A 23,532-nucleotide genomic window follows, 5' to 3' on the forward strand; every position below is an offset into this window, starting at 1 on the left:
GAACTACATCGAAAATGAACTATACAACTTGTGCGGGAAGGGTCAGGAGAGACAACTGGGAGAAAACGAGGGAAGAAGTAACATGGTTGAAAAGAAATGTACTCATTACCTGACTTATGTAACTGTAATTCCTCTATATCTCATCCTTACAATAAAAATAAATAAAATAAAACTACAAGGACAATACTGCTTTCATTCATCAGCTGGTAATAGATAAATAGGTACTTATATTATTCTTTAAAATGTATATTATCACCTATTTCAATTTCAATATAGATTCATAATGATGACAAAAAATCTAGTATATCATTTTAAGCCTACCTAAACAATGTATGAAAGATATAACTTATTTCTCATCTCATATTAAAACACACACACAAAGCAGATGTGGTGCATGTCTGCAATCCCTGTACTCAGCTGAGAAAGCAGGAGGATTGAGTCTAAGCTACTACATACATAGTAAGACCTTTCCTTGAAAAAGTGAAATGATAACAAAATACAGTTTCTGTAACTTGCGGAGGAAGCATGTCCATTCTGGAGACAGTGGCTGAATTTGAATACTGGCCCACCATTGGACTAGTAATGAGGCTTTAGATGCTTCATCATGTATCAGTATGCTCCTCTGTGACCAGGAATAATAACCCCAGAAAATGACCTTACAGATGCCTGTTTCCAGAACTAAATTAAATAGTGCAAATAAAGAGCCTGGAGTCCCATCTCATATTTGTATATAATTAATGTCACACGAAGGAAAAGAAAAGATTGTTTTTGTTTACAAAGTAAGACAAGTGCTCAAAAACAAAAATATAAAATGAACATAGAAAACAAAAATAAATTAAATCTCAACTCATTGCAAGTTACCAATATCTGGTTTGGTTATACAAATACACATGCTATCCTAATTTTTTATATCAATAAATAATACAAATTCAAATAATGCATTTCTAAATTCATACTCTGATTCAACTTTTCTCTAGAAATTACGGGAAATATGTTTAAGAAGGGAGTGGTGGCCTCATCAGGACCTAAAACCTAAAACTTAACAAAGCAATTAAGCAGAGTAAGCCAGAGCAGAATGAGCCAGGACAGGAATTGAGAACAGAAATGAATAATTTAAACTTCCTAACCCTTCCAGTGAACCCATTCAACAAATACTGCAGAGCCTTTGACTGAAGGAGCTTTTGTTCCCCTCAGCACTGGGAAGGAAGCAGAGAAAGGGCCAAACTTCCCACCCACGCTTGCTCTTCTGCCTGTAAGACTCTTTGCAGCTTCTCTTCATGGAACTTCTTCTATGGAAAGTATGTGTACAAAGAAAAGAAAGTTGCCTGTCAAATGACTATTTTCATTGTTCTACACACAGGTACTGGTGTCTGAAAAATGATGTGAATCTTAAGGAAGAACTCATCAAAAGTTAGGCATGCTGGGTCATGCCTATAATCCTGTAAAAATGTTCAGAAGAGTCCATGTCATCCAATGGCTGGACACTGTGGCATGGGCCTGTCATCGCAGCTGAGAGAAGGCAGCACAGATCAAGATCAGGTCTAGGCTGGCAAGAATATAGAGTTGAAAACTCACCCACCAAGGGGCAGGAGATAAGATCAAGTGGTGAGGTAATCCTGTACCAAGCACAAAGTTCCTAAGCTCAACACTCCAGTACAACCAAAAGGAACAAATACATTAGATAAAGAAGCAACAAATACTGTGCCACTCAGAGAGATGAGGTGAACCCTACCAGTATGGAAAGTGATCAAACACTCCTTTTTGTCCCTTCCAATTTATGGCTTTGCAACTGATGTCACTTTTGATTGAACAGTATGAATCCACAGGACTCTACTATAAATTCTAGTCCTCTGTGCCAAGGGAACCTGGTCTGTGAGCCAGCTGCCCCAGTCTACCGGGCTGACATCTCCATCAAAATTCATGAGTCACTTTGGGAAATAAATGTTCCTCCTGACACTTTCAGTTCCACTCAAAATTGCCACTCTATCAATAATCTGTTTGATCCTGAATAAGATTGCCTTTGATCATGATATAGCCTCTTTGAATGAATGAGCGGACAATTTCACAAAATTAATTAATACCACAAAGCTGAAGCTTGTCTTGTCTGAGGGGTTAAGGTCAAAGGAAAGGAAGAAAGATGAACAGACAGAGAAAGGGTGGGAAAGTACAGCTGTATAACTCAAATGCATACAGGAAATACAGTAAAGAAATCTGAGGCATTTGATGAGGTTGGGGTGGATGGTATGTAAGTAGGAGGGTGTAACAGGAAGAATGACATTGATGGAGATGCATGGGACATATAAATTGATATATTGCATTGGAACTCATTTCATAACTATTTATTCATAATAAAAAGTGATTTTAATAAAAGAAACTTCTACTCTCACAGTAGGCACTGCTGCCAGATACCTGCCCTGAGACAATCAGGCTATAGAGGGGTTGGGTATTGCTGGGTTTTACTCTAATCCCTGCCTTGTCATCTTCATCACTGTCTTAAGAGTATTTCAACACCTCTTCTTGAGAACTTTGGATTTCAAAGTTTAGGAAAAGATTATCAGATTTCTCCATGTTAGCCCCTGGTATTCTGCAGGGAAAGCCCCACAGTCTGGCATTGGGGCCCATCACCCTCTCAGTCCCTAGTAGTCAATGTTCCTCAGTTGTGTTCTAAAAGTCTGTGCCCATATTTATTTGATTTTCCTCATTTCCTCCTCGCTCACACAATCCACACCTAAATCACGGTAAATATTTAGTATTTCTTTTATTTTTGGTGATATTAGGATTTAAACTCAACAAAACAAATATAAACTCAATAAAATAAATAAAATATTGTAGATTTGGGGGAAGGCACAAACAATGTAATTCCTTTGCAAGGCATAATGGGGTGGGGTCAAAGGGAAAAGGGTAGATGAATAAAGAGAAAAACAGAGGAGAATGAAGTCAATTTAATGCACATGCTACAAAACTGAGAAGAGTGAGAGAAGGGGTGAGAGATATGTGTGAGAATATTGAAAAAGGTCACTATGTTCACAAAATGTTCAATGGCAACTCCTTTCTATAGCTACTTAAAAGTAATATATTTTTTAAAATATAGTACTTAACATCATAGGTTTTGAGGGCCAAAAGCATGGTATCTATTTCCTAACAGGACCTACCTGGCTACATTAAAATCTAACAGAGAAATAGAAAGGAAACTGGCCACATACAAAAGGAGCCAATCACAAAGAGTCATCTTATTTTACCATAACTTCCCTTCACAAGAACTTACCCCATAATCCTAGCAGCATCCTCCCTTCTAAGCATGGCTTCTCCAAGACACAAATCCTCCAAAGAGGAAACAGCTCTTCAAGCTTTCCATGTAGGACTACATTTCCAGTACCCCATTCCTGGGAATCACATTCAGTCACCAAACCACAGCAATTAATTTCATGTTCCTTAATATAAATCAACCAACAACCATTCCTATATTTTGGATTGGATATAACATGATATAAGGACAAAAGGCTTTCAAATACATCCAAGACTTATTTTTCCAAATATACCAAGGAATTACTTTTAAAATAATAATGTTAAGCTTATGTAAACAAATATTTAAAATCTATAAACATAGTTGATTTCAATTTTAATAAACTGTTTACAAATTCAAGCTTGTTTTTGCATCCCAACCACTGGCTCAATTACAAATGGGTCATTTCTCCAGGGAACTACAAAACAAAACAATACAACAACAACAAAAAACCTCTCTATGTCAAAACTAACTCACAACAGCTAAGATAGGGGAGTAAACTTAGAGATACAACAGTAGACAAAGAACAGGCAGAATAATACATAACAAAATACTGTTCAGAGACGGGTGCTGGTAGCTCATGCCTGTAATCCTAGCTACTCAGGAGGATCTGAGGATTGAGATTTGAAGCCAGCCCATGCAGGAAAATCTGTTGAGACTCTTAACTCCAAATAATCACCAGAAAATCATAATAGTGCTATGGTTGAAAGTGATAGACCACTATCCTTGAATGAAATAGCCCAGGGACAGCACCAGGGCCCTGAGTTCAAGCTTGACAAAAATTATTTAAAAAAAGAAATACTATTCAGGTATAAATGATTAATACAGCATCAAAAATATCATTGGAAAACAACATGTTAGACAAAATAAGTCATATGCACACAGACAAATTCCCATGTTCTCTCTCATAGCTGAATATCTTAGAAAAGTGCCTTTGGAAGGTATAATTGTTCTTAAAGGCTGTGAAGTATGGGGAAGGTGGTGGTGGAGAGAGAGAAGGAGATTAGACAACAGGTTCTTAAATGCACAGGAACTTTGCATTAGCAATTTGCTTAGTGTTTTGCCGTCTAATAAGAGTCTGTACTCTTATTACTCATCTATGATATATTTTATAGATAACTAGATGATATGTATTTTATAAATAACTGGACCAGTAGCAAAGTATTACATTGTGTTTCATTAATATGTGCAATAACTCTCGGTTAATGATATACTGTAAAAGTCCAGGCATGATGGCTCAAGCCTGTCATCCTAGATCCTAGCTACTTAGACGGTGGAGATAAGGGGATAGTGGTTCTATTAAGATCAGTATAAACAAAGCAAATTCAGAAGATCCCTTCTCAAACAATAGCTATGCATTCAGGCAAATACCTGTCATCCCAGTGATACAAGGAAGCCTAGATAGGAGGAGCACAGTCTAGTCTGGGCGGTGCATATAGGGAGACTATATAGTTCATAAATGATCAATGTAAAAAGAACTGGCATAGTGGTGCAAATGGCTGAGTGCCTGCCTACCAAGGACTTCCCAGTACCTCCAAAGAAATTGTAAAGCTGTTTTAGGAAATGGAAATGTTAACTGTCACTCTGTGTTAACACTTAAAAACATTAATCACATACCACCACATATGCATTTACATCTTATATATTATATGTATATACATGTATAAAATTAATATTTGTATTAAAAGATGAAGAGTTTAGAGTAGCATGTAAAATATAGTAATTTATATTTTAGAAATTCTATTACTTTCCCTTCATGATTATTATAGTATTCTATCCGCTATCCAAAAGAAAGCCTTTTCAAAAAATTCTTGAGGGCCTTGTGTCTTATTGCATAGCCTAGGGAAATTGTGTGCGTGCGTGCGTGCGTGTGTGTGTGTGTGTGTGTGTGTTTGTGTGTGTTGATTGTGGGGCTTGAACTCAAGGTCTGGGTGCTATCCATTAAAAGGCTAGCCTTCTATTACTTGAGCCCCAACTCCATCTGGTTTTGTAGTGGCTAACTGGAGATAAGAATCTCATACCCAGGCTGACTTTGATCTATGATCCTCATATCTCAGATGCCTGAGTAAATAGACTTATAGCATGAGACACTGGTCTTGGACCTAGGAACTGTTTCTCTTCCTGCTGTTGCCTATCAAACACATGTGCCACTGTAAGGAATTTAAAATTTGTATTGTTATTATAAAGATGGTGTATAGAGGGGTTACAGTTACACAATTCAGGTAAAAAGACATCATCACCCCTTTCCTCACTCTTGCCAGTTTCTGCAGGGTATCTTCAGATGATTAATTTTATTAATGTTAATATTTCTGAAAATTTCACACATTCCTAATAAGTATTTTGACAAAGAAGAGAGACGAAAGAAAACACCACGAAGCTCTATACACTAATTTCTTGAACCAGTGAAGAATTACTAACCACAATCAATTAGATAGCACGTGGCAAGAGGGGTCAGTACAACTAAAATTTCATGGGATTTATCTGTCCTGTATGCTTTTATGACTAGGACTTAAATGGAATAAAGGTGAGTCCTGATGTCTATCAGTAGATCTAGACTATAACAGCTATCCAACTAAGGTGTTCTGCTTTGAATCTGCACCTTATTTAAATGTGATGTTAAAAGGTGTAGATGTGATATCATATAAGCCCATTATTAGGAATGCTTAATTATGTTTCTCAACTTAAAAAGGCTTTTAAGAAGGAAAAATGGTTAGATTTCCTTTATCTTTCTTTGTGAACTTAGTAGATTAACGGGCAAATGGGACAAAAATGCTACTCAAGGTCACATTTTCTACTCATCTAAGATTATAGAATCATTCCAGCAATTTTCTTCAATATAATAAATTTTCTCTTTCTCTTATCATGTTATAAGTATGTTTAATTATCTTCTAGCTGTTTAAATCCATTTCTTGATTCTACAGTCCCTCCAACTACAGCTAGTATATTATCTTACAACAAATTTTCTTAAAGACCTTAACACCTGCACTGCTAGATCTCTTCTTCAAAATATCTCTTGAATTCAAACTATTAAAGCTTTGTAATTACTGTGTAGAAAATCTCATCTTATCAAGGTCAATAGTTCCTCCCTCTCAATAAGAGTTCTTGATAGTCTTGCTCCTCGGGTATCTTAAAGCTTGAAAGGTTTTTTTTCTTTTTTTTTAAAGTCAACTTTGAGTTCCAAGTAAAGAACTCACAATTAGTTCTGATCTTATTTTACCAGCTTCTTCTCTTCATTTTCCTGTCTTTCTTTCAATTTCATTTACAATCATTTCTCACATACCTTAATTTTTCTAATTAAGCCCCTCTCATCTTTCCTCCCTTTCTTCTTTGCTCCCATTCTCCCTCCCTCCGTCCCTCCCTCTCTCCCTTTCTTCTGTCCTTCCTTCTTTCCTTCCTTCCTTCCTTCCTTCCTTCCTTCCTTCCTTCCTTTCTTCCTTCCTTTCTTCCTTCCTTCCTCCCTTCCTTTCTTCTTTCCTTCCCTTCCTCCCTCCCTCCCTCCTTGCTTTTGCAGTAATGGGGAACTGGACTCAAAGCATCTAATTAGGAGCTCTATCACTTAAAAGGGTATCAATGTGTGAGAACAATGCACCTACTATCTGGTGAATGTACCTGTAACCCCTCTATATATTACAATAAAAAAGAACCTTATCACTTAAATAGCCCTTTTATCTTTGTTATTAAGTTTGAATCTTCCTAGGGTGACCTTTAATTCATGAACTTCCTGTTTCTGATCCCAAGCAGCTTGGATTACAGATAGCTACCATCACACCTAGCTGTTTTCTGTATGATGTCATACAATTGCACAATTTACAGAATCTTTATGCCAACACCTGATACCCAGACTATTTCTCAAAATTTCTGGTCAATGCCTGTTGACATTTCCTCAAGTACAGCTAAGCAATACTTCCAACTCAACATATCCCAAATCAAATTCCTGGATTCTTCTCATTTCCAACCTACCCTTAGTTGAAGACATGTTATACTTTACTTCCTCATTATATATGTGCACACAGTATGCACAGGGAATAGTCTTTCCATTCCCCACAGCACCAGCTCAGAATGAATTCTTGCAGATGAAACTGCCATTGCTGGCTACCATCTAAGGTGAGCAGCACTAATCAAACTAATGACTGGTTGCTATGTGGGGAACATATATCTGTGAAGAAACAGCTTACAAGACCATGCTAGCTAAGACTATGCTATAAGACTGCAGCATTCTGGCACTGTAGTTCCAGGGATAGGGCAATAGCCTTGAGCTGAAGAGCTCATGGACATTGCCAGGCCCAGAGTTCAAGCTCAACGACTGACAAAAATAAGTAAGTAAATGAATAAATAACTTGACAAAACTAAATTTCACTAAAAGACTGTAAGTAAACATAACACATTCCCTGAAAGTGATTAAAAAAACAAATTAAGGTTACATAACAATAAAAGTGAAAAGTGTATTCCCATGAGTAAAGGTAATTCCAACAAGCATAAAAGTAGTGGCAGTAACATTGTTGAAGCCAGGTAGTGGATGTTTGTAATCCCAGCTAGTCAGGAGGCAGATATAGGAGGATTATACCCTGAAGTAAGCTGGTCGATATTAGAAAAATATTCTATATGACAAACAAATGTAAAGCAAAAAGAACTGGGCTGTGGCACAAGATCAAGCTCAATAGCTTGAGTTCAATCTCCACTTCTGTAGTAAAAACTTCAGCTGAGAAGCCGATCTACATTTAACTTTCAGATTTCCAACAAGTTGGAGAGAGCTTTAAGAAAGGTAAATCTTACTTCTCACAATTTCTAATTTTCCAGATAAACAGGATGGACTCTGATGTAGACAATATCACCAAAGAGTTAGCCTTAAACACCAATCTATTCCTGACCTGACATGGTAATCTTAAGAAAACTGCAGAGGCCTTTTGTGCAACCTAAGTCATTCTCACGTGAAGGCTATTGGGAAATTGTCTGCTTTATAGACTCATCCTGAAAGTTCAGTGGGTGTTCCCTGGATGGGAACTCTCACATAAAAGGCTTGCAACAAATGTCCAAGTAATAAGGTGAAGGGTTTCTCTCCTGATACTGTATCTTTAAAAATGTGCTTACATAATAGAAGTGCAGCACCAGGAATGGGTTTCAAATGCAAAATTACTTTAAACTCTTTCAAAAGAAGTTCTGATGTTACAAACACAGCTCATTCAGTTGGTGGAACTTTTACAGGTTAGAAAATACTATCTCTTATAATTAGAAATTCTACCAGTAAAGAAGCTCATGAAACTGATTATTTAAACTTTATAGATAAGAAAATCTGGAGAAATAAAGTGACTACTTTTTCAAGACCCCCAAACTATGAAATGATCAATGCTCAAACTTGGGATTTTCCTTTGTGGAGCTCTCAGCTCCTTCATTTACTTAAATCAACATCTTTTTCAGCCTGCTGTATGACAAGCCACGTTACCCACACAGCACTTCAGCTATACTCTCAACTTTGATAACAGCTTCAGAAGGAAAAAAAAAATCTGAGAGATGACTTAACTTATTAGCTGCACCTGATTCCTTTTGTGGGAGACCTCAGAGGGAAAAAAAAAAAAAAAAAAAAACTTTGCTCATTCAGATGTGAGTGTTTGGGAAAAGTTGTTTTTGCCAAAATGAAAGTCTCCTAACTTGAAGAAAAATGACTTGAGTATTTGTTTCCAATGAAAAACCTGTGACCTTTCAAACATCAGAATCATAGAGAAAATATTAGCCATCATGAACTTCTCAACGTTTACCCTCTCCAATGAGATAAGAAGTCAGATCAAATGGAGCTGATTTTTTGATGTTATATAATGAAAAATGTCAACATTTGGAAGATTTGCAAAAATGAGCAAACCAATATTTTCTAAATGCCTCATATATGATGTTATAAAATCTCTTTTGAACAAGAGTCCATTCAGTGTCTAAGACAGAGCAGTGAATTTTAATGACAGAGAACACAATGTTCACTGATGTGCTTTCAGAGTTCATGATGAAACTATCTTTTAAGAAACTATCACTCGTTAACTTTTGGCACAACATTAGAGAACATTCACAACTATGAAAAGACTATTGAAGCACTCTCCCCTTTTCCAGTCATATGTCTTTATGAGGCCATATTTCCTTCACATAATTCAGCCAGAGATAATATCATAATGAGCATAATACAGAAGCAGATAGGAGAATTTCATTATCTCTCACGAAACCATCCATTAAACTGAACAATAACAATGTGAAATAATGCCCGCTAATTCACCTACTTGACTTTTTGAAAATATAGCTCATTTCATTAAAAATAAGTTATTATTTGTATTAATATTTAATGTGCACTACGTTGTTTCTTGCAGTATTTGAGTTGGAACTGAAGGCACCAGGAAAGACACATCCTTTACTATTCAGCTATACCTGGACACCAACATCACTAATTTTAAAATCCAATACGGAATTGAAAATAATTGCTTAGAAACCACAAAAGTAGGTATAGCTACAGCTAAAGATGAATGGAAATCAGTAGAGGGAAAAATCTGAAAGAACCAAAGTATCCTCTCCACAAAGCTTAATATTTCAGAGCAGAATCAAAATAGAAGATATATGCAGTGAGGTAGGCTAATTAGTTACAGTCACTTGGACAGAAGACTCAGGATGAGCAGCGTAAAGGAAGCAAAGGGGCAGGGTGGGAGTGGGGGGGCTCATGCATGAGGCCCTGTCTCAGGCTGTAGAAGACGGTGAGTAGCCCTTACCAGGTTATAATGAAGATTTAGGATAAGGTCTGGAGATTTATTTAAAAGGAATAAAAATCTTTATCAAAAAGTAGAACAGTGAAATGTATTTAGTGAAGTAAAGCTCAAGAATGTAGCCATTTTAATTCAAGAATTACAGCAACATAGGGGAAAAAAACAAAGATAATGAACTACAAGTTATAGATAGAAGACAGAAGATAAGTAAGTAAGTCAGACAGACAGGCAGGCAGACAGACAGACAGACAGACAGATTGATACAGGCAAAATCTATCCAGAATGTTAACAAGCCTTTACGGAAAAAAAGAACTAAAACAGAGAAGAGACAAAAATTAACTATGGGAGAGGTCAGGTGAGGAAAGCAAGAGCTCCAGAGAGACTGCAGGAGATGAGAACCACACTTTCCAGGGAAGGTCTGTCCTTTATTTCTAGGACAGGAACAGAGGAAGGATGCAATGGGTAGGAAAGGTTAAACACAGAGACATTGAGTTTTTGCCTAGTAATCTCCATTCTTTTTTTTTTTAAGTAGAAGAATGTTATGTATAGACTGAAATAGTAGGAAAAGGGTGGGGATGGCATAGAAAAAGGGAAACAGAGCTGCTAAGGGACAAGGAAGTCCTCACTAAAGCCAAATTCAAACCCAAGATAAATAAATAGTCTTAGTAGCTGAAAATATTTACATATGTAGAATTAAATCAGGCAAGTAGGAAGAGAAATTAAAGATTATCTCAGAGAGGGTTGCAGTAATATATTCCAATCGCCTTGTCAGCCGTATCAGTGGTACCCTAAAAGTTAAACACTAAAACACAGACTTCCACACATCCCTCCCCTCACAGGTCAGCATTTCCTGTTCTGTCATTCTCAAGAATCATTCTCTGGAACCTTAAGTCTCTTTGAACACTCATACATTCCTACTATTGTTTCCTTACATGAGGACTAATAAAGGTCAGATGTTTCAAGTCTTCCAACATATTTTAATAGCAATTTTGTAAGTGTTCCACTGTTATTCCAATCAGAGCTTTAGAATTATTATTTCATATTTACATCACTTCTCAGAAGAGCTATTAGTATGTACATAAATTTGAATAATTTGCCTGATGAGTTCTGAGTATAAATTTCCCTGAAATAACTATGGTAAGGGAGGTCATTTTTGAAGAGTTCTCAGCTGTTTACAGTGAATGAGTCCCATGTGAATGAATCCTACAGTAAATGAATGCTATGACTCCTTCAGGGAGCAACACCATGAGAATGAAGGAGAATTTCATAAATATGCTCTATTCTTTCCCATTTTGCATAAGTTAGTTATCTCCCCCCCAAAAGTAAACGAAGATGGATCTTTCTAAGTCAAATCCCTTAATATGTGAAAACAGAACAGGCTGAAGCTGTAGACAATTCAACTTCTACATTGATTGTAACACTTTTAAATCACTGTAATTTGATAGTAAGTGAATTATAAAACTGGACCTCTTCATAAATTACTTGGTTAAGAAATAGAATTTTCTGGGCCAGGAGTTTGGCCTAGTGGTAGACTGCTTGCCTAGCATGCACAAAGACCTTGTTTCGATTCCTCAGTACCACATACATAGGGGGAAAAAGCCAGAAATGGTGCTGTTGCTCAAGGGGTAGAGCTCTAGCCTTGAGAATGCCCAAGATCAGTGCCCAGGCCCTGAGTTCAATGCCCAAGACTGGCCAAAAAAAAAAAAGAAATAGGATTTTCTATACTCTTTTACAAGATTGACTGGGTCAAATTAGTTAACAAAAAATTGTGACAATCAAATATCTGAATTAATCAACCATAAATCTACAGGTTCCAACACGATAAGGTAGGGTCAAGGGAACTGGGATAGAAGAATCAAGAGAAAAAAAGGTAGAAAATGCCATTAAAAAAAAAACAATGCATATCCTCCATAATCAAGAAAAGTGAAGGAAGATGGGTTTGGGGGGAGGCCATAAGAATGCTCAGAATGGTAATAGTGACAAAGACTCATTGTATTCACAAAATTCTTTGTTGAGTGAAACTCCTTTCTACAACTATTTAAAGGTAATAATAAAAAAGAATGAAATCTGATCAAGTTGCAGAGTATAAAGAAGGAACAATAGAGAATCTAGAATATGAAAGACTTCAACATTCACTTTAATCATAGATTCTAGAAAAGAAATTTAATAATACTTAATTTCCCAAATCATACTTAGTTTGGGTTGTGTCACTATACTTGTTCAATAACTGGTGACAAAAAAAACCTTCAAAAATAATCAATTATTTTATTTGGACAACGGTATACTATGCATTAATTTGAACTCCTGTCTTTTAATCTCTTCGGTATTAATTCTATAATTTAGGAAGGCAAAAAATAGTGTGTCTCCTGGATGGAATCATTGTATTCAATAATATGTAAAACAACAACAAAAACTATGTCACTTGTTGGTAGGCATGGGAGGGGGAAAATGGCACACAATGGGGGATGACTCTGATCAAGAAATATTTTACTCATAACCTGACTTAGAGACTTGGAACCACTTTGTACAATTACTTAATAACACCAACAAAAAAGTTAGAATGCTCTAAAAAAAAAGTCTGTCTTCTTTACCATATGCAATAACACCTTAAATAGCTGATTAGTCTTCTGTTCTTCAAAGAAAACAACTGGTAGTTACAATCAATTCAGTGACTTGTGATACACGCAAAAGGCAATCAGGGCTCTTTGAAAAACTTTCATGTAATTCAAACTATTGTAAAATACAGCAGTGAGAATTTAACAGAATGCTTTAAGTAAAATATTCACAATAACACCAAACTTTTTAAAAAATTCTAAATATAATATCTTTTTCCATGTCCAAGACATCAAAGGATTAACTTCAACAGCAGGCTATGCAAATTACTCTAAGGCTATGCAAATTACTCTAACTCCCAATTAAAACTTAAAATTAATTAAGAGAAGATAATATTTAAGATAAGCCCTAAAAATCTTACAGAATTTGGACAGACCAATGAAGTTGTCATATCATGCATAAGTAAATAGAAATAGGGGAAGATATTCTTTTATTATTTATTTATTTATTTTTTGGTGGGTCATGGGGTTTGAACTTGGCCTAGGCACTGTCCCTGAGCTCTTCAGTTCAAGGCTACCACCCTTCCTGGGAGCCAAGCCCCACTTCCTGTTTTTTAGAGGTTAATTGGAGATAAGAATCTCAGGTCCTCTTGTTCCTGGGCAAGCTTTGAATTTTTATCCTCAGATCTCAGACTCCTGAGTTGCTAGATTTACCAGCGTGAGCCACGGCGCCAGCTAGATTATTCTTTCTACAGGACTAGATTCAAACGAAATGAAAATAAATTAGATCCATGGAAATCAACTTGAGAGTTACTATGAACTATAAAGTATGTGGCTTAAAGAAGAAGAAGCAAATGAATACAGCATATCCAAGTAGATTATAATGACCAGAAAAGTATGGGGTAAATGACTGGAACCAATAGGAGAACTTTGTAATTGCTATGTTTGAAAGGATGATTAGGGACAATGAATGCACTCAAGAAAAACTTGAAAACAGTGATATTGGAGAACATTTCAAGAGTAAGAAAGGCAAGTTCATGCCTCAATAACTGTAATAATGAGGATGCCAATTTAAAAAATTTGAGAATTATTTGGAAAGGGAAAACTATTAAATTCAAGAAACCACACAGTAATAACACACCACTTACATGGAATTGAACAATACATAGTAAAAAGAGACATAACTGACCATTCTTAAAAATGTTTTGACCTAGATATAAAGCAATCACATTACAGGCAATTTTCAACTGTATCCATTTTATAATTTGCCCAAATCTCTTTCCATCAGCCTTTCTTCCCTTGGCCAGTTTGTTTTGTCTAGACACTTTCCACAAGGAAGCAAGAAACCGGAACTAAACTATCTAATCAATCTAGTCTGTAAGTTAATATTATATAGTAGAATCACAACACAAAAAAATGACCACTATAATGCTTTAGCAATACATAATGACTGTGATGTTTCCCAGTGGTCTAACCCTTCTTACCACATACTGAACTGCTGGATACACAGGCTAGTATTACGGGGGTATATATGAGGAAACAAAAAACTTTCTTGAAATGGATACAAAACAGATTACATTGGGAGGGTATGTGGTATGAGGGAGAAAAGCATGGGAAGGGGTATCAGTGTTCAAGAAGTAATGTACCCACTACCTGATCAATGTAACTGTAAGTCCTCTATACATCATCCCAACAATTTTTTAAATGCAAAAAAATATTACATTCACACATACATTATTTTTGGCTTATAAACAAATAAGTAGAAATAACATCTTTCCTAATATGCATACAGAACTAGAATAAACATTAAGTAATTTTTGGTCATTAAAGCTAGAGTGTAAATAGTTTGGAGCAAAGTTAATTTAATGTGACCACAGGGCCACAAGCCTAACATAAGTAACAGTAGCCTTTCTATGGAAGGAATTATTAAACTTCTCAGATCTAAGACTGAGTATGCTCCAAAACTGAAAGAAAGGAAGACAATTCAAATGCAACTGGCAAACAGATGCATTTACCTTTAGTTTGCAAGCATCTGAAATTCAGGTAGTCGTCAACAAGAGGAGCGTCTGAAGCTCAGGAAAGGCATAGTTGTCTGTGTGTTCCCAGACATCACATAGTCTAGCCAAGTGCAGACCTGAAAAGGGCTTCATCTGCTATGAGTGAAATAACAAGCAATGTTCTTTTTTGTTGTTTAATATTGTTGTAGGAATAATTTTCTTGTTTTTATTACTGTTATTTAATCAAATATTTTGTTTGTTCTAAGTTGCAGTATAATGCAGACAATAAACACAAGTCTACATTGCTATGCCTTCTCCCAAACTGATGTAGACATAGATCATTTCTATTTATTATTCTGCAATCATTTTTTTGGTGGCATAACAGCAGCTCAGTATTCGTTTTCCAATGGACTTTGGTCAGAAAAGAGGAAGTGTTCTCTCTTTGTGTCTGTTTGTCTGTCTGTCTGTCTGTCTGTCTGTCTCTCTCTCTCTCTCTCTCTCTCTCTCTCTCTCTCTCTCTCTCTCTCTCTCTCTCTGTGTGTGTGTCTGTATGTCTGTGTGTGTGTGTGTGTATTTGAAAGTGATCATTTTAAGAATGTGATTATCCATGAAATTTCAAAGAGCAGTTCTACCATTCAAGGTTCTTAACCCCTTATTAGTAGTGAGTGAGTAAGTAGTGAGTAAGTAATCCATATTTACTTTAAAATCTAGAGCTTTCCAAGTCAATGTATCAAATATAAAGGCAGAGCAGATCTAGTTAAATAAATGTATCAAGATAAATTGGAGCCAAGATGATTTTCTCCATGTCATTTTGCTATTAGTTAATTGCAGGCTATAATCAAATTCACTATGTTTGAATCACAGAATCATAAAATATCTCACAACTTTAAATAACCTTACATATCAACACTGGCTCTAACCACCTAACTAATGTTCAAACTTTCTTGGAAATATGCCCACCAAGTAATTATCTCATATGTCTGAATGCCTTCACAAACAGAATCTTCCCACATACCTCTCCAGACAATTATATCTCCGCAAAACTCTGTTAGAAAATTCTTCTCAATTTGGAGCCAAACATATCACTCCCCACAGCTTCTTCTCATTAGTCTTAGTGAAAGCTGTTGTTGCCAAGACAATATCTACTTTCTTATGTATAGCAGAGTTCTTTTAAACATTTGAAAACAACTTTAATTATCTGAACTCCTTCAGCTCTACCTATTATGACATGATTTAATTGCTTTTGCTATTATTCCTCTCTCCTGAAAATATTAACTAGGGCCTTCTGTAATTCTATGAATCAAAGTTATATGCATAAGAATAAAAATAGTGAAATAAAATAATAATTTTGTTTTGAACACTATACATATATATATACATTTATGTCATCATTACATTATTGAATATTTTTCCAAATAATTCCTGCCAATTTGTTTTTGCCCAAACTCTAGTAAACTAGTGGTTTCTAAAGCAATCTGTAATTGGTTCCTCATTGCTGTCAGACCTGGCCCATCACTTTTTTCCTTCAGATTATGATTTACTACAGGTCTCAGTACCATGTAATTTCAGTTTGAATGAATCTTTCCTGTTTATGTTTTTTTTTAGTTATTGATAAAATACTGGAAGGGATAAGACCAAAATTCCAACAGAAAATAAGTAATCCACTGATTTTCTTGGTCTGAGGCCATATTTCTAAGCATTAATCACAGGATTATATGAATTATATTTAAATGACTAATGAAAATCCAGGTATTAATGATACAATAAGAGGTAGCCAAAGATACTTAGGCTTAAACTCTTATTTACTCTTTAAATTGGTTTTTAGCTGACAGAGAGTTATACAACTCTTTTGTTCTCTGGTCATTAAGCAAAATAAGACAGTCCCGGAGAATTTACAATTTAAGAAGAAAACATACAATTAAAACTGATGAGTGCAATAAAATATTATGAACCTGAAAGGCAAGTCGAGGATTGTGGTGATTATCTAATTCTGACCACCAAAACTAGAAAAAAGAGTCTCCAGATATAACAGTGGTAAAGCATGGCCCGGAGGAAACAGTAGTGAATGAGAGCTGTAGTTCTAGCTATGGCTTTGGGCAAATCACTGAAGCAGGGGTTGACAAAAGAAGAAAGAAAGTAATGGTATTTTAAGTAAAGGAATGAACCCTTTCAGAGATGAGAACGTTCAAGCATAGATGAGCCATGATTCACTCATGCAATGGAGTAGGGCCTGGAGCCAGGATGAAGAAAATACTGTTGGTGAGGTCAAGAACTAGTTCAAGAGACGATATGTAAAACAATATTCAACACATATCCTACAGAATTAAGAAAAGTGAGGCAAAAGGTTGGTTAGGAGGGATGGATGGGGAGGATGACATTGCCCAACTCTGTACATAACTGTTTTGTTGAATGGCAAGTCCTTTGTACTATTAACAGATAATACACATTTTTAAAGGACAGTGTGTAGCATCAAGAAATTGGAATCTTATACAAAAAGATGTGGGGTCTCTTAAAGGGTTCTCCATATTGAAATCATCTGACCAGGCTTAACCATTAGAAAATAGTATTTGTGTGGAATATGACTTCATGAGGAAGACAAGAAGTAGGAAAACGAAACCAGAATGCACTCAGGAGGGTAGAGATGAGTAGCAATGTCCACATGAGAATAAAAAGGAAGCACAGAATCCAGAGGTGGTAAACATCTTGCACTGGTATGTTTTATGACTGGTGACATTGAGAAAGTTAAGTAGAACGAGAAGGTCTAGTGCTATCCTCTGGATATGTTTTGGATGGCAAAGAAGGTGGTGTATGCTTTGCTGGGAAAGGCCAAGGGGAATAGTTGGAAAATAGTGGGAAGGAGGTCTGATTTCAGCCGGATCATTTTGAAGCCAGTCTAGATCATGAAGGGATAGGTGGGATGTAAGGTGTGGTGCTTTCTAGAGAGGTCTGAGTTCGACATAGACTTGAAAGTTAACAGTGAGTGGTGGCATTCACAGAAATGAATCTGCATAACATCACTCCAGAAGAACAGAAAGCTGGAACTAAGACTGCGATATTAAAGTTATTGCCAAATTCAACATACATTCACATGGTTGCTTTAGTTACATATGAAACAATAAGGAATCTAAGCATCATGTTGTAATTTCCTAGTATTTCAAAACAATATGGGTTTTAAAAAAGAAAAAGGCCAGGAGAATGTTCAATATCCAAATCATAGCCTATAATATTAAGGAGCAAAATAATTTATTTCTCTGTAATTTAAAGCAAGACCCTTCAGATACTTATCAACTTTGGGAAAAACTACTGTAATAACAATAAAACAGGAAGATTTTTATCTTATTGGCAACACATCAACTACATACATATATATATATATTTATATATATATATATTCCAATGACACTCAAAAAAGTTTACATCAAATATAATGTAGTATCATAATTTGTATATAACTTCTATATTTTGTAATGTCAACTACTCCCCTTATTCAAGCTGCTTAATAGCTAATTTCTGTACACCAAGTGAGCAATTAAATTATTTTCTAAATAACAAGTAACTTGCACATTCTTGCACAGACCATTATTATACCTGAGATTCTTAACCTGAGTGTGTGTTAAAATTTGCTATAATAGATACCATGGTAAATAAAGAGAACCTAATCTTTCTTCTATAGTTCACAAATCAGTGATTTTTCTTCCTTTTTCTTTTTGTGCCATCTCTGGGCTTGAGCGCAGGGCCTGAGCACTGTCCTTGGGCTTTCTCAAGGCTAGAGCTCTACCACTTGTGCCTCAGCACCGCTTCTGGCTATTTTTTTTCTGTATGTATGGTACTGAGGAATCGAATCTGGGTCTTTGAGCATGCTAGGCAAGCACTCTACCACTAGACCAAACTCCAGGCCCCTTTTTCTTCCTTTTTGATTTGTTCTTCCCCTTCCCCCATCTTTTTTCTGTTTGCCAGTTCTCAGGGCCTGGGTGTTGTCCCTAACATTCTGTTGATCAAGGATAACACTCTACCACTTCTGGCTCTATCTTAAATACCTACAGACACTGAGGCAACTTAAAAGCATAACTATGAAAAAGCCATCAAACATTTTCTAAAATGCTCATGTAAGACACAAGGTAGTTATTGGACTTGTTGCTGTGGTCTTCATATCAGTTGAATTAGACCATTTTTGTGCATGCCAGAACTGAGGCTTGAACTCAGGGAGGGCCTGGGAGCTGTATTTAAGCCTTTTCACTCAAGGATGAATTTCTACCACTTAAGCCACACAGCCTGATGGCTTTTTTGGAGATAAGAATATCATGGACTTTCCAGCCCAGGCTGGTTTAAATTGCTCTCCTCAGATCTCAGCCTCCTGAGTGGCTAAGACTAGAGTCAGGAGCCATGAGTGGAGGTGGTATTATGACTTTTGGTAGGGGCTTTGGCCTGGGTAAGAGGAGAAAACAAACACTTGCTGTTTCCTCATATAGGGATACCTGACTAATCCAAAACAGTTGGACCCCTACAGAGAACCACAATGAATGCATGACATATGCCACAGTATGTCAGTGTTCATCCTTACCAAAGGAAAGGTTAAAATAGGCAACATGTAAAACTTGGAATTTTTCAAAAAAAATACCTGGAATTTTTTCTATTCCCCCTGAAGAAGAAATTCTAAGAACGTCTAGTCCGCTCCAGTGCAAATATACTGTTTATTCCACAAAAATTGGAAGTAGGGTATTGACGTGAATATGGATGATGGTTATTGCAGAGCCTGCCCCAGTTGAAACTCTACTGGCCATGTGGCCATGTGTAATTGAGGGCTATCTTGTAAAGCATCCAATAATCTGGCTGAGTAAGTGCTACTATGAGAGACATAGTCAGAATATGCCTGTGCTTTAGTTAATGTTAGAGTTTAGTCTCCATGACTCAGTTTCTCATATCCATTCAAGTATCAATTGCAAAATGTCAATCCCAGTACCCTTGTTTCATAAAATAAATTTCATAAAGTAGTTTTATGTTTCTTACAGGGCATTTGTAAGATTAAGAGATGATGGCGCTGGAATAGAATGTTGTTAATAATCAATATGATATTTTAGAATTCTTCATTAAAAATAACCCATAGCAGAAAAATTTTATTATAGATCTCTCTATATATTGTATAGTTCATCCACCATATTATATTTTATCATGGTTATTTATGTATATACTATTCGCCTATTCTATTGAAAATTGTCTGCTATTATGATCCAGTAACATTAACTTGTCCTATAAAAATCATAGTCCAAGATGCTAAAGTTTATCTTTTGGAGGCAATATATCTGGGGTTAGAGTTTACAAGTTACTTCAGATTTGCTCACAGGCTTTTTGAGAAATATGTTAATTTTCTAATATAAGTCTTTTACAACAAATATTGAAAGGATTTTTACATAATTTTTTCTATTATGTAAAATATAAACTAAATGAGCATTCAGATCATAGTTTAGATCATTTTAAAATGCATATTCATTTTGGATTGCTTTTAAATCAGCTTTTTGAACTGATATTTGCTGAAAATATGGATCCTCAATGGCCAATTAAAGTTATATATTCAGCCCAAAAAAACAAAGTGACTACTTCCTGCTTTAATAAATTGTGAAGAAAAGTATATAAATCCAAAGCATGAACAAAACTTTACAAGACACTACCTTTAGCACATGAAAATAACTATCACATTCTTAACCTCTTTCCAAGCTGTCTCTTTCTACATATGGAATAAAAAAGTGTATAATTTTGTATGGAAGTTTTGTGAATGTGTGTTTTAATAAGCGATCTTGCTTTGATAAAAAATGCATTAACATTTCTCTCTATAAGGATATAAGACATGAATAACATACGAAGGACATAGATACTGCTTCTTTTTCCCTTTCCCTTTCTTTGAAGACTTCTCTTTAGAATAGGCTTCTTCAACCCACAAGGAAATTAAAATAAAAAAGGTGATTGTCAAGAAAAACTTCATCTTGAAAAGTTAAATTGGAGATCAATCTGCAAGAGAGAACATGAAAATGTTTATAGGTATCAAGCAAATGACAAGTGTATGAGTCATTTTAAGAAGAATTGTCCTTAGTAACCATAGGACAAATCAAAATTTCACATGGTTCCACATCATTATATATTTACATGTAATATAAATATATATATAAACTATCCACGTAGGGAAGTCTTTGTAAATATAACTGTAAAAGTCAGTTTAAATAACAGTACACAGAAAAGACTTCAATGAGGGTAAATGGATAAAATTTCTGACTCTAAGGTTACATAAAATTATAAATAGATATTGCATTTGACAGATACCATATGTTAGAGTGGTTGCCTCTGACTAGCTCAGTTGGAGTAATTTTTGTTTTTTCTTTCAAAATATCTTCTTTGAACTATGTATGTTTATGTATGCAAAAACACTAAAAGCATTTAATTCTTAGTATTAGCTGACAGAGATAAAATTTTAGTATCGAAACTTGACACTCTAAACTTACTGTGTTTTAATTTATACACATTAAATTCTGAGGCAACTTTTTACCCAAAAGGCACACATAATCCCTTAAGTTAGCTTGCTGTCTTTCCAAATCATGTGATACCAACATTTATCATCAAAAAGATAGATTACTCTAGAAATTCCAAGTGCTATGTCAGAAAACCAAACCCCAAGTGTGGTCACAATCTTCCAAATAATATTCTTAGCTACACATTGATTAATATATATATTATATATAATATGTTCAAAACTGAATTGCATTCTTGGCAGAGTCTGATGTATCAAAAACAAACATTAACACCTAGTCTTGAAGCATCTAATAACCCGGCGTTCTTAATTTCCAAAGCTGAAACTGTTTCCTTCTGCCTTAAACACAGCATTAAGAGTTGTCGCATCCTTCATGCTTCTGAATCCCCAGCTCTCAAATCTGCATGTCCAATGTCATGATTTCCTGTCCTCTTCTCCCAGGCTATTTCCCCTACATTTATCTTGTGCCTCTCCCAGGCAATCCAGGAAGGCACCTCCCTAGATCCTTACAGAAGACAGCCCAGGGGGCCCTGGAGACCCACAGGAAAGTTGTCCCCCATCAACTTGCAATCTTAGCTGCTCCGGCCTCCACCCCAGCCCCTGGCGCCACCGGCTTCTCCCTGATTCCCAGGACCACCGCACCAGGTACTGGTGACAACCCATACCCAGAGAAGCAGCAGGGCCTTGCCCACTACCACCCAACCCCTGGGTGACACCCACCCCGGAGATCCCCTTCTCCCTACCCCTCCCTCCTGGGGCGGGGGACCTGGGCACCTTCCGGCCAGCCAGCATCTCCCAGGACGCCCTCCTGCAGCGGTGACGCGCGGCCCGGCTTAGCGCCCGCACCCCGCTCCCTCCCCGGGTGCTGGACAGCCCGTCTTCCCCCCCCCCCCGGCCCCCCGCCGCAGTGCCCCCGCGGCCCGCAACGCCGGGCCAGCGGAGCATCAGCTGTCCCCAGATTCCCGCCGCCTTCTCGCCTGTTCTTCCCTCCTCCAGCCCAGGCCTCCCAGCGCAGCTTCCCGCGCTTACCCCGACCCACTCCGCTCTGCGTCCCCGGACGCCAGGCCCGACCGCGTCCTGGGCTCTGGCCGAGGTGCCGTGGCGCTCGGTTGTCGCGGGCGCAGCGCGGGGGCAGCTTGGTCCCCGCAGCCCGCCCGCCCGCCCGCCGAGAGCCTGACGCGCCTGCTCCGAGTGCGGAGCGTGCGCCGTGGCGCGCGGGGCTCGGGCTGCTGCGGGGACCGCGGGCCGCGCGCGGGGCGGGACAGCGGCGGGGACAGGGAAAAAGGTGTCTGGGCCCGGCCAGGAAGGACGTCATCGCATGGTCCCTCCACGCGTGTGGAGGAGGTGTGAGGGCAAAGAAGAAGAGTTGTCCAACCCCCACTCCCCACTCCTCCAGTTGTGGTGGAGCACGAGGAGGGGGAGTACAAAAGAGAACAGCTCTGGGGAACACAAAGTCTTGGGGTACAGGGCTGGGATGGCTTAGGGGTTCGCGTTTAGCCTCCACAGCACCTCAGACAGATAGCAAGTGACCTTCCTCAGCCACAAGAGGTGGCATGATTTTGATGATATCATCCTTTGCGTGTAGTTCTGTTATCTGATTCTCAGAGTGGAGGTTCCAGGGACCAAAAGCCTCACCTCTGCAAGCAGGCTTAAACGGGCCCAAATGACTAAACTTCTATAGCCTCCAAGCTTATGATGTTCTTAACACACTTTACATAATTCACATTTGTAATAAACTGCTGCTTCCGAACACCTTTTGCTCTTGTTGGACGACTCCTTTGGCCCTAGTGACATCTTGCTTGTCACCCTTCCCATTTTATAGATGGGAAATTGAGGCAGGGAGAAGAGAAGCAAGCTTTGCTCACGCAAGGTAGGACAAGATAGGGGTTTGCATGAAACAGATCATCTTTTCTTTCAAGTAATCAAGAAATGGATACATGTTTCAAATTGCAGGCTTTTTCACCTCCTGTAATGATAGGAACTTACTTTTTATTTACATGTTATATGGATACGTTACGAAGAACTGTCTACCTGGTAATTGACTTCTTACTTTCGCTAGTATTGTCTTTGTAACTCTGCTACCCACTTATGTATTATGGTGGAGAATGAGGTTATTCAAAGAACAAAAAATACGTCCAAGTGTTTGGATGGATTTATGGCATGTCTTCCCCCAAGTCTAAGGCATATTGTCGATGAATTCAAAAGCACTCTTGCAGATCTGTGAATCAGTCTTTAATGTGTTCAAACATCTCTGCTATGAAAATACTGTGCTAGATTCATATATTTTTGTTATAATGGGAATAGTGCTACTTCTAAAAGTATGGCCTAATCAAATCTTTTCCTCCAAGTGTGTCCACTGTTGACCTGCTTTTCCGTATTTTTCTGTCTCTATTCCTTATCTCAGTAATGAACTCATCTACTCACATGCTGATGATTCCTAAATTTATTACTC

The 23,532-nt window shown here is 37.2% G+C and overlaps 1 protein-coding gene across 1 annotated transcript in view; it reads right to left on the reverse strand.

Moving 5' to 3' along the window:
• The window catches only part of Glrb (glycine receptor beta), an 80,847-nt gene extending 58,602 nt beyond the window's left edge, over positions 1-22,245 (reverse strand). Inside the window, exons 1-2 of the mRNA XM_090343203.1 lie at positions 22,110-22,245; positions 20,419-20,566 (exon numbers count right to left, since the gene is read on the reverse strand). Coding sequence (XP_090199329.1) covers positions 20,419-20,540 — 122 coding nt within the window. The 5' untranslated portion in view covers positions 20,541-20,566; positions 22,110-22,245. The remainder of the gene's footprint in view (positions 1-20,418; positions 20,567-22,109) is intronic.
• Between the last annotated feature and the right edge of the window lie 1,287 nt (positions 22,246-23,532).

The sequence above is a fragment of the Megascapheus bottae genome, chromosome 13 (genome assembly GCF_031878675.1).
Source record: "Megascapheus bottae isolate mThoBot1 chromosome 13, mThoBot2.hap1, whole genome shotgun sequence".
NCBI classification, from domain to species: domain Eukaryota; kingdom Metazoa; phylum Chordata; class Mammalia; order Rodentia; family Geomyidae; genus Megascapheus; species Megascapheus bottae.